The following is an 11,309-nucleotide window of genomic DNA, read 5'->3' as shown; positions in this document are numbered from 1 at the left end:
TTGTCATGAGATTTTTTTTTTAAAAAAAAGATTTATTTATTTGAGAGAGAGAGCACTAGAGAGAGTGCATGAGGCGGGGGGGGGAGTGGGGGGGGTCAAGAGAGAGATGCAGACTCCCCGCTGAGCAGGGAGTCAGGATGCAGGGGCTTGGTCCCAGAACCCCGGGATCATGACCTGAGCTGAAGGCAGATGCTTAACCGACTGAGCCACCCAGGTGCCCCTTGTCATGAGATTCTTAATGAAAAGAAATGAACCTGGTCTATCAATGTTGGACCACTCACCCTGGAATATCCAGGTGAAGTCCCTCTAACTAGGGTGGAGAAGAGGCCTAATCAGAAAGCCTGTCAGTTCTTCTACCCTGAACAAATGAGGGTTTTTGAACAGGGTGAAATCCAACAATCTATCCCAGAGAGCCAAGTGTGGACTTAGTGTGGGAAGATTCAGGGAGTGCATGTGAAAGAAAACAAAGTATTTCAAGACCAGCAATCTAGAGTGGAAAAGGGAAAGAGAGTGGAACATAAACCATAGAGAGGCATGTGCATCTGTAGGTCATACATAAACATACGGTTTTTGTTGTTTTTCTTTTTAAGATTTCATTTTTAAGTAATCTCTATACCTGATGGGGGGCTCAAACCCACAACCCTGAGATCAAGAGTCCCATTGCCCTATTGACTGAGCCAGCCAGGCGCCCCATGATATGGTTGCTTTTATTGATAAAGGGGCGGGTGGTACAGGTGGCAGTTGTGATGCCCCATTTGCTTGAGAGAAATGGTTTAATACAAGCATGTAAATTGCTATTACTAGATACTAATTTGATATTTTTAGATATGATTATTATGGCTTTTTCTGTAAGTAAAACTATATTATGACTATAAGTAATGTGTGTAAATTCCATCGGAGGCCTGTTTGAGTGTATGGAACTGGACTGGTAAAATTATCACGGTGTGTAAATTACCTCAAGGACTGCATGACAACAAAGAGGAATGGGTAACCAAGGTGTCCATTAACCGTTCAAGACACAGTAAGGTACCAGGCCTGTAACTTAGCAGAGGACTAAATTAGTTTGGTGGGAAATGCATGCCCCTTAGTGGATAGACTGGGATATCCTTTTTTTTTTTAGATTTTATTTTATTTTTTGACAGAGAGCGAGAGAGGGACCACAAGCAGGGGGAGTGGGAGAGGGAGAAGCAGGCTTCCCACCAAGCAGGGAGCCCAATGCGGGGCTCGATCCCCAGGACCCTGGGATCATGACCTGAGCCGAAGGCAGACCTTTAACGACTGAGCCACCCAGGCGCCCCTAGACTGGGATATTCTTTTTTTTTAAACACAATCTTTTTTTTTTTTTTAGATTTTTATTTATTTATTTGCGAGAGAGAATGAGAGACAGAGAGCATGATAGGGAGGAGGGTCAGAGGGAGAAGCAGACTCCCCACTGAGCAGGAAGCCCGATGCGGGACTCGATCCCGGGACTCCAGGACCATGACCTGAGCCGAAGGCAGTTGCTTAACCAACTGAGCCACCCAGGCACCCTAGACTGGGATATTCTTAAGAGTGGGGAATGATAGTTTACACTCAGATTGTTACTAGCAGTAGAGTGTTTTTCTCACTTTCATGTCTTTTAGCAGACATCCTCTCTTGGGGAATAGCATTCTTAGAAAAATTCTCATTCTCAACTTGCTTTCTTGGAGTAGAGATAAAGTTCCCTGATCCTAAACACACCTGCCCTACCCCTCAAAGTATTCCCTTGTTCTGGGCCACTGTCTGTGGGCTGCTTTTACAGAAACTCTCACTGCCCTTATTAAGCCTCAGAGTGACCAGGACTAAAAGGCTGTCCTATAAGCATGGGTACGTGGAGATTTAACAGCATTCTATTTACTTGGCATCATCAGGAGACTAGCTTTATTCTGCACTTTCGGAAAAGGAAGATGGGAACAATCAGGAAGCTGTAGGAGGTGAGGATACTATTTGTCTTCGAGAAAAGGCTGAAAGGTGGATAAAAAGCCTGTGAGGATCACAATATGCTATTTCATTTCTGGGACAGAAAGGCAAACCATTGTAGGAAGGACATATGAGAATTTTCTAGTTAGAATGAGTTTGAGGATGTAATATCTTTGGAACTCTTACTTTATGATTGACAATGAGTTAAAATGTGAGGGCTTAGTATGCATGTACCAGGTAGGGTGACCAACCATCCCTGTTTGCCTAGGATTGAGGGTTTCTTGAGACATGAACTTTCAGTGCCAAAACTGGGACAGTCCCAGGCACACTGAGATGTGGATCACCCTACTGCCAAATCCTGTACTATATATGTTGTGAGTATTCTCCCAGTAATTCATGATAGATATAATATTCTAGGTCATATAGTTAATAGTGACAGAGATAGAACTTGATCCTGTATCTGGCTGCAGAGCCAGAGCAATTAGTCATTAAGCTGTATTGATTCTCTAAAAGGGTGGTGAAAGAGAACCCTTTGATATGAGGGTTGTTATTTTTTTAATTAGGTTCCACGCCCAGTGTGTAGCCCAAGGTGGAGCCCAACGCCAGGCTTGAACTCACAACCCTGAGATCAAGAATCAGATGCTTAACCCACAGAACCACCCAGGCATCCTGATAATGAGGGTATTTTGACCTAAGTTGGGGAGAGGGTTGGAATGGATTTGTGATGAAATCTTTTGTCTTGGTAGGTTCATCCTGACAAAAATCATCATCCCCGGGCAGAGGAGGCCTTCAAAGTTTTGCGGGCAGCTTGGGACATTGTCAGCAACCCTGAAAGGCGGAAGGAATATGAAATGTAAGTTGGAAATGGGAAATTGTCAGGTGGGATAAATGAGTAATCTTCATAGTAGAGCTCCCTGGACTTGTGGATGAGGCTGTCTGAGGCGGAGAGAACTGGGGTTGCTTATCTTTCTAGCTGGCCCGGGGCCTCAAGAGGCTAAAAGATTCATCTCCCTTTGTCCCCTGCTCAATACCTTCTGATTTACAAAGGCTTTTTTTCTCTTAGGAAACGAATGGCAGAGAATGAGCTGAGCCGTTCAGTGAATGAGTTTCTGTCCAAGCTGCAGGATGACCTCAAAGAGGCAATGAATACTATGATGTGCAGCCGATGCCAGGGAAAGCATAGGTATGAAATAGGGCAGGGATGGGACAGCCACAGCTTAGGCATTGGGTAGCCAAAGACTTCCTTGTGAGTATTACTGGTAGTTGGGGGATACAGCTGATGAGTAAAAAGACCCTGAGGTTTCTACTTTTGCCATAGTGTCAAGAGATTGGGGATTTGAATTTGTAGTGAGAAAAAAGTATTACTTTTGAGAGAGAAGGTTGAGGGTACGGGTGTTTGTAGACATATGTAACAACTGAGTGGAGATAATTTTAGATATTTTAGCCATATTTGTCAATAATAATACTATATGCTTGATCTTAGCCAAAAGGCCGAGAGGCGATTATAATGATGATACTATAACAGTATCGTAGGCTTGACAAATTAAAAGGAACTGTCCTTTTGTTGGGTTGTAGGAGGTTTGAAATGGACCGGGAACCTAAGAGTGCCAGATACTGTGCTGAGTGTAATAGGCTGCATCCTGCTGAGGAAGGAGACTTTTGGGCAGAGTCAAGCATGTTGGGCCTCAAGATCACCTATTTTGCACTGATGGATGGAAAGGTGTATGACATCACAGGTATACTTCTGTTCTCTAGAAATATTGGCTCATGTAGGCTCAAAACTTTGATGTTTTGGCTAATTATTTCTCATGCTTGTAGAGTGGGCTGGATGCCAGCGTGTGGGAATCTCCCCAGATACCCACAGAGTCCCCTATCACATCTCATTTGGTTCTCGGATTCCAGGCACAAGTGGGCGGCAGAGGTAGGTGTTAATTCTTCCAATAATCTACCCACTAGTGTAGTTCGGAATATGATTTCAGATGACATGCTGCTTAGGACACCTAGATGTCTTACCCTTAAGAAGTTTGGCAGCTGGCTCAGTATATCTTTTTTTTTTTTTTCCAGTGTATCTTTAACTTAGGTATAAACAGGTAACACAGGTAACCATATAACTCTTAATAGCTCTTGCCTCATAATGTCTTCTGTTTTCCTCTCAGAGCAACCCCAGATGCCCCTCCTGCTGACCTTCAGGATTTCTTGAGCCGGATCTTTCAAGTACCCCCAGGCCAGATGTCCAATGGGAACTTCTTTGCAGCTCCTCAGCCTGGCCCTGGGGCCACTGCAGCCTCTAAGCCCAACAGCACAGTACCCAAGGGAGAAGCCAAACCGAAGCGGCGGAAGAAAGTGAGGAGGCCCTTCCAACGTTGACACCCTTCTCTTCTTTCCTCAGATCAATGTCAGGGAGTCAAAAGGGCTGTGTATAGCACAGGATGGAGTTTTGACTTGTTTATTTTTAAATATTTAAAAAAGGGAAAATTTTAAGCCCAAATTGTTCACTCAGTACTTGTAGGAAGCCCCAGAACCACTCTCCCTCCTCCACCAGCACCTAGGAACTGAATCTTGTCTTCTGACAATACCAAAGAAATAGGGGGTGGCTAGAGCAAAGAACCTAGAGCCCGGACCTGGGCTGGACAGTATCTCCCACGGTAGTGTGTGAACTGGTATTTCCCTGGGGTCTGTATGCCTTTGTCTTTTGCTTCTAGAGCAGATGACACTTTCCCCCCTCTTTTTAAACTACGAGTCTATCTTATAATTTCATGACCTATTTCAGGAGGGAGCCCCCTCCTTTACCCCAACATACTAGTTAAAAGAGAACAAGAAAGCATGTAGCCCTAATTATAGGAGATTATACATAGAGTTCAGAGAGTGGGAACTTTGAATTTTTCCTGACATTCACCTTGTGGGTAATCACTCAACTTCATGCTTGTTGCTGCAGGGATGGCCAAAACTAATAATTTTTAAAAAAGCAGACTCATGCCCTCTGCCCTTGGGTGAGGGGGAAGGATAAAGGGGCTCCCAGAAGCCCCCTTATGATCCAAGGGTTTGTATTTTTTTAAGTTTGTTCATATTTGTATGTACATATCTATTTAAAGCCAGGGGATTATCTTTCTATAAATATATAACTGGCAACCTGTATCTTCCCTCTCTTCTTTGCCCTTTTTCTCACTTGAGAGTTCTTTCCCTACTAAGTGTTAGCTGAGTGAAGGGCACCTCCTACTGGACCAAGGGAGAGGGGACAAAAAAAATATCTTAGAGAAGTTTTATACAGTAAGTTGCTATTCCCTGTTTCTTCCTCAGCCTTATGAGGACATCTCCCTACCCTTCCTGCTGACCAAACTGTAGCCATATCTGAAAAAAAAATTATCTTTATTATAAGGAAAATACATAGCAAAACAGAGCTGGAAGGTGGTGCAGGTGGAAGAGCTGGAAAAACTTAATCACCAAACTGCTCAAACATGGCTTCCTGCTGCGAGGGAGAGTGATTTGGCCCTTATCTTTTCCACCTTTCCTGATTCAAAGAAATCTGCTCTTAGCAGGGCTGGGCCCAGGGAGCCCCATTTTCCGATCTGTTTTTTTCCTGGGAGTTTGTGAAAGGTTATATAGTTCTCGGGCTTTCAAGACACAGAAGACAATATGGAGAAGGAAAGGATGTTAAGTCCTTTGGTCCAGTGTTACCCCAGCCCCATCCCTCAGTATTTGTTGATGCCAAAGAGACGAACCCCATGGAATTGGGGTAACTTAGGCAGCAGTACGCTGAGCAATGAGGCTGTGTTGATGAGGAAGTGAGCAGCATCATATTTGGTGTAGAAGCTGGCCAGGAGGTAGCTGGGGAGAGAAGAAATGGGTTAAGTGAAGTTGGCCTTCCCTATCCATATTTATGACTTTGCAGTGACTTTCTCTTCTATTTGAAATCACCGGTTTTATTGCATGTAGTCCTAGAATATCTGAAAATATTCCAGTTAAATTAACAGTATTTACTTTGGGGTTGGGAAGATAATCAGCACCTTTAGCTAGAGATTTATAAGTTAGAGTGTTTTTTAATTGTTTTTTTTTTTTTTAAAGATTTTATTTATTTGAGAGAGAGATAGCGAGAGCAGGAACACAAGCAGGGGGAGTGGGAGAGGGAGAAGCAGGCTTCCTGCCGAGCAGAGAGCCCGATGCGGGACTCGATCCCAGGACCCTGGGATCATGACCTGAGCCGAAGGCAGACGCTTAACGACTGAGCCACCCAGGCGCCCCTGTTTTTTAATTGTTAATGACGTGGCAAATGACAGCTGAAGTCTATATGATTGTTAGAGTCCCTTTGCTTCCATTCCCCACAGTTAGTTTTCACAGATTTATATCAGTTCTGCTTTATTCTCTTCCTTTGGAAGTGTAAAACCATTTGGTTTTGCTTGGGTGTTTTCTCAGTCCTTTCTCCATTCCCCTACCACCAAAGGGGCAGCAAGGAATGCTTGATTACTATCTTCTACTTTTTATTGCTCTCCCTAGATTTAGACCATGCCATAATATCTTCAAAGGGTCTAAGTGAGTAGTCTGCTTTTTTAAAGCTTCCCTGTGGGGGTTTTTCCTTGACACTTGGAGCATTTCCCATATCTCTCCCCAGACTCACAGTACGATAGGAGAGATGTTGAGGAATTTGCGGGAAGAGGTAAATTGGAGCCCGTAGTCCATCTGTTCCCAGTGTGTCAGTAGCCGAGCCTTTCCTTGGTCAGGGGTCTCAAAGGGTGTCCCTTTCACCGTATGCAAGAAGACATACATAGCCTGGGAGGAGGGAAGGGGGCAGTGTGAGGAGGCAGAAAGTAGTCCTTCAGCCCAAGAATTATGCTGAGATCCCAAAAGGAAGACATAAATCCCCAAATAATCAGTGATTTTGTTTTTGGTTGGGAAAGGCCTGGGTTCGGTATAAGGGTGTGGTTTAGTGCTCACCAAGTTATGGATGACGTTGGTCAGGGTCCAGACAACAGGAATGCTGAAGAAGGGGATGCTGAGTAGAACCACATGCAGCAGTCCTACCAAGATGATGTAGGCCAGCCAGATGCCCCGGCTATTCATCACTCGAGTGTTGGGGTTTACTTCGCTGTGTGCCACCCCCACGTTCATCCTACCGCCGTGGGGGATCAGGCAGGAGTCCAACTCAATTTCCTCTCAACCTCTTTTTGAATTTGTTCCCCCAAGTTGTCTCCTGAATAGCCCAAATCCCCTGAACTCTATTGGGAATAAAAGAACTTCCCTGTTGTGCACAAAGGAAAAACTGAAGACTTAGGAAAGAAAACTTAAAAGGCAAGACGAGTCCTCTCTACTCTTACAGACATTATTGGTAATCTTTACTCTGATCCTTAGACTTCAACTGTAACCTGAGGGGTAAGCCTAGTCTTGGGGCAGGGACTTAGGGCAGCAGGGAAAACAAGGAACCACTAATAAGGACAGAAGGGACGAAACTACTAATCCCCACCTCTTCCTCTGGGGCTTGCCCGTCCTGTCTGTCATCCACTTGGCATGTAAGCAGGCCGCATCCCAATCTATTTCTCAAGCGAAGGGCGCTGCCAGGTATTTACCCAATGGCTTTTGGATTGAGCTAGGAAGGGACCTGAGCTTAGCATCTCGAGAGACGGAGCCCTATCCCCGATTCCAGGAGCGGCTTTGATCGTCTGAACTTGGCCCTTTAAAATCGTGCTTGTTGATGCCTACTTGAGAAGCAGATCTTGCTCGCCCGTCTTTACCTAAAATTCCCTAAACCCTAGTATTGAACCCGCCCCATGCTCCTCCCAGTTTCCCTCTCGTTTGTCGTTCACCGGCTATCCTCATGGCTCTCTTCAGAGCTCCTCTCGGTATTTAACTTGCCGACGCTCTAACTCCCCCCGCCCTCCACCACCTTTCGCCTCGCACCACTTTTCCTCAGCCCCATTTTCCAGTCTCCTGGCACCCCGTACCTGCTGGCTTCAGAAGCCCGTCCGACTCGAAGCGCGGCGTTCGCTTCCACACCTGTGGTCTCCAGGAAGCAGCTGTCCTCGCCCATCTGCGCTCTCCCTATTCGTGGAACAGAATCAGCGCTGCCGCCACCCATTGGTTGGCAGTTTGCAATGGGGACGCGCAATTGGTCGCCATTTCCGCCGTCGGGACGTTCAGAACCCGCCCCTCTCCCTGTCCCACCTTTTGAGAGAGGTGGGTAAAGCTGCCTGGAGGAGTGAGAGCGACGTCCGCTATTGACTAATGGGAGGATTTGTTAGTGTGAGGTGGGAGTAAGAGTGACAGCGATTGGTCGGCCGTGGTTATCTGCGCCTAGGCGGGAGCTCCTGGAAGCGGAGGCAGCGGGTGGGAGCCTAGTGGACTGGAGGGGTAACAAGATGGCGGCGGAGACGGTGGAGCTCCATAAACTGAAGGTACTGTGAGGCGGGGAAAGGCTGAATTAGACTTTTCTGGGGACTGAATTCTGCCGGGTGGCTTGCGCCTTTTATTGCATGTTCATCTTGCAGGCTTTTCCACTTCGTTTTCTGGCTCCCGCCGTAGTTCTTTTCTTTTGTGCCTCCCTTCTTCCCCACTACGCCTTCCCTAATTTCCCATTTCTCCGTACGGAGATATGGGATAACACAGTATCTGTGTTATTTCGGCTCTTCATCGTTGTATCATCCGTCATTTCCCCACGGGGTGTGCAAGGGCTTTCAACCTGTTATACTCCCTTTTCATTTCTCGTCAGAGCTGCATTACGTCAGTGGTCCCCTCCTCTTTGCCCCATGCTGGAGCCAGGACCCCTTTTTCTTTCCTGGGTCGGTGCTTTCCAGTCTGTTGTCCAAAGCTGGGATTCCCGTTAGCAAATGATGGCAGCTTTGTGTATTTATATCTATTCGCGTTTCAAACAGGATCCAGAGAATGCTTCCACTCCTTTTAGTAGGTGGGGTTACGCCCTCGGAGCTAACTTTGAAACCTGAGGAGAGGCCTCAGAAGCTAGGCCTCTCCTTAGAAGCCGGGGATTTCGGAGACCTTAAGGGTTAGTAAAGGCACAGATACCTCAGATTTAAAAGTTTTTCGAATTCTCTCACGCGGTTCTCGGCCCGCCAGCCTTACCCCCTACCCTTACCCCTTACCACTAGAAAGACACCTCACTCGTAGCTGTAATATTTTGGAAGAGCAGTTCCGAGGTTAGGTTTATCTCTTTCCATTTCAATTCGTGGATGGACCCTGCATCTCTTGGTGTCACCACTGGGTGACACTCTCAATCACAGGGCTGTTGTAAGTTGTATCTTTTGGGAGTCTTGGTAGCTTCCTGACATTGAGATTATTAGTTTCCTAGAAGAAAAGAGTAGTTTATTTTAGCGTGAATTAGAATATCTTGATTAGTTGTCCATTTGTAGTTTCACAAGTAGTTTTTCCCATCAGATGTTTTGATCACATCATCCTGGGAATCTTGGACAAACCAGGCTGAATTAACCAAAGCTGAAAACTGATCCTTTAAAGCTTGATGAGCTTTTAAAAAGGAGTAAAGAGAATGAGGGTAGGGAGGACACATGCTGGATGACACCAATTAGCCTTTCTGTGAAATTTGATTTCTCACCCATGGATTCTAAACTGTTCTAGTGGGTTTTCGTGTATCCTGGAGTTACTGTTGGTAGCACTGAAATCTGTAGATTATATCAGTGGTCTCGTAATGCAACAAGTAAAAAAGATTGAGTAATCACCTCTGTTATATGTCTACTTACTTAAATAAATTCTGTTCTGCCATACCATCATGTATGTTATAAAACATACCAAAAAAATTGTCATTTATTTATTTGACAGAGAGAGAGTGCGAGCAGGGGGAGGAGCAGAGGGAGAAGGACGAGCAGACTCCCAGCGGAACACAGAGCCTGATGCCAGGCTCAGTCTTATAACCCTGAGATCCTGACCTGAGCCGAAATCAAGAGTCAGACACTTAAACGACTGAGCTACCCAGGCACCCTGAAAAGAAAGTTTTGACTAAATGGAAGGCAGCTAAGCTCACCACTATACCACCAACGCTTGAGTGAATGGAGATACAAAGGAAATATGAATAAAAGTTTTAGTATTTTCTTTCTATTAATTGCACTTTTCAAATCCCTGGAGTAAGTCACTAGTCTTGTGACTTGCCTTTGTGGATTTTGTGTTGGTTTATGGAGTGATTCTTTCCATAAAATCTGTAATTGTCAGATCTATATTAAATTTGATTTTGATAGGATAATGTCCTCTGACCCAATTTCAGGTATTCTGAGAGAATATGAGGCCCTCCTGACAGCCTGAAAAGGATTCGCTCTTTTTTTTTTTTTAAGGATTTATTTATTTTTAGAGAGAGGGAGGGAGAGAGCATGAGCAGAGGGAGAGGGAGATGGAGTCTTAAGCAGACTCCCGACCAAGCGGGGAGCCGGACATGGGGCTCAGTCTCATGACCCTGAGATTGTGACCTGAGCCGAAATCAAGAGTTGGACACTTATCCAGCTGAGCCACCCAGGTGCCCCTGAAAAGGATTCACTCTTTTAATCACATTTGCTTGTCTTTGCTTTTTCTCTAGAGCACTTCTTAACCTTTTGGAGGTCACAGATATCTTTGAAACTCTGATGAAAGGTATGAACCCTCTCCCCAGAAAAAGGCATGTACATACACTTTGCATGCGATTTGAGGGGCTTCATAAAACTACATTGCAGTCCTGAGGAGTCCGTGGACCTCTGGTTAAGAACCTATGCCTTTAATTCTGACTTGCAGGACAGTTAATGTTTGGTTCCATGGTTGATCTTGATGGAGTGATCCTTACTTTTGGGTTGACTAGAGTTTTATCTCTTTTTTAAAAACTCCAGTTTTATAAAGAGAATTTGGGGCTTTAGTATAGAGTCTCAGACGAAAGGAACAAGCTTTGAAGTAGGAGGGAAAAATATTATCTGAATTGATATATAAGTCCACCTCAACAGCAAATTTCTGGAGACTTTGTAGAAATGCAGTCATTCTAACACAGTTGGAGAGAGAGACTGAATGTGGGTGAAAATGTCTTGAACTGTAGTGGTACCAGATTCCCAGTCAGTGGTTGAAAAAAGGACTACTACAGAGGAGAGAACCACAAGGATGTTTAGTGTCAGAGTGTTGAGAACATCGAGACATTTGTAATATGGAAGCATAAAGTGCATTTATGTTGGTGGTTGAAGATAGTTTGGAAAGGAAAGTAGGTGAACTGTGTGACCATAAAGGTAGAATGGAATGATATTGAAAAGGGCCTTTTAACTTGTGTAAAGTGTTTGGTTTTTGTCATGTAGGCAGAAGGTGAGGAGCCTTTGAAAATTTGAAAGGAAGAGCTGATGTGATCAGTTTCTGTTCTTTTGGCAGTATGGAGGATGGGGTTTGGAGAGCAAGAGATTTTACCAGTTAGATTT

General features: G+C 44.9%; 3 protein-coding genes across 7 annotated transcripts in view; 2 read left to right on the top strand and 1 right to left on the bottom strand.

Annotated features, from left to right (window-relative positions):
• DNAJC14 (DnaJ heat shock protein family (Hsp40) member C14) overlaps positions 1-5,073 on the top strand; it is a 7,970-nt gene extending 2,897 nt beyond the window's left edge. The window contains exons 3-7 of one of the 2 annotated variants that reach the window (XM_006728748.3): positions 2,685-2,791; positions 3,002-3,121; positions 3,514-3,674; positions 3,757-3,859; positions 4,095-5,073. In XM_006728748.3, coding sequence (XP_006728811.2) covers positions 2,685-2,791; positions 3,002-3,121; positions 3,514-3,674; positions 3,757-3,859; positions 4,095-4,305 — 702 coding nt within the window. In that variant the 3' untranslated portion in view covers positions 4,306-5,073. The remainder of the gene's footprint in view (positions 1-2,684; positions 2,792-3,001; positions 3,122-3,513; positions 3,675-3,756; positions 3,860-4,094) is intronic. The other variant, XM_031020221.2, reaches the window with a different exon arrangement.
• A 214-nt stretch (positions 5,074-5,287) lies between these two features.
• ORMDL2 (ORMDL sphingolipid biosynthesis regulator 2) lies at positions 5,288-7,967 on the bottom strand. 2 transcript variants are annotated; one of them, XM_006728747.3, is made up of 4 exons: positions 7,872-7,967; positions 6,868-7,042; positions 6,551-6,702; positions 5,288-5,763 (listed from the first exon to the last, which is right to left on the bottom strand). In XM_006728747.3, exons 1-4 carry the CDS (start codon positions 7,955-7,957, stop codon positions 5,628-5,630), a joined length of 549 nt encoding a protein of 182 aa, XP_006728810.1. In that variant the 5' UTR covers positions 7,958-7,967; the 3' UTR covers positions 5,288-5,627. The 2 variants fall into 2 exon arrangements, with proteins under 2 accessions (XP_006728810.1, XP_081677950.1); XM_081821824.1 differs by having other exon boundaries at positions 6,868-7,050; positions 7,872-7,959.
• Positions 7,968-8,050: 83 nt separating this feature from the next.
• Positions 8,051-11,309, top strand: part of SARNP (SAP domain containing ribonucleoprotein) — a 55,513-nt gene continuing 52,254 nt past the window's right edge. For all 3 annotated transcript variants that reach the window (XM_081821822.1, XM_081821823.1, XM_006728746.3), the window contains exon 1: positions 8,051-8,321. In XM_081821822.1, the coding sequence (XP_081677948.1) occupies positions 8,286-8,321 (36 nt within the window). In that variant the 5' untranslated portion in view covers positions 8,051-8,285. The remainder of the gene's footprint in view (positions 8,322-11,309) is intronic.

This window comes from Leptonychotes weddellii, chromosome 5 (assembly GCF_054177405.1).
Source record: "Leptonychotes weddellii isolate Sample4059 chromosome 5, ASM5417740v2, whole genome shotgun sequence".
Classification (NCBI taxonomy): domain Eukaryota; kingdom Metazoa; phylum Chordata; class Mammalia; order Carnivora; family Phocidae; genus Leptonychotes; species Leptonychotes weddellii.
This window is presented reverse-complemented; position numbering and strand designations above follow the sequence as displayed.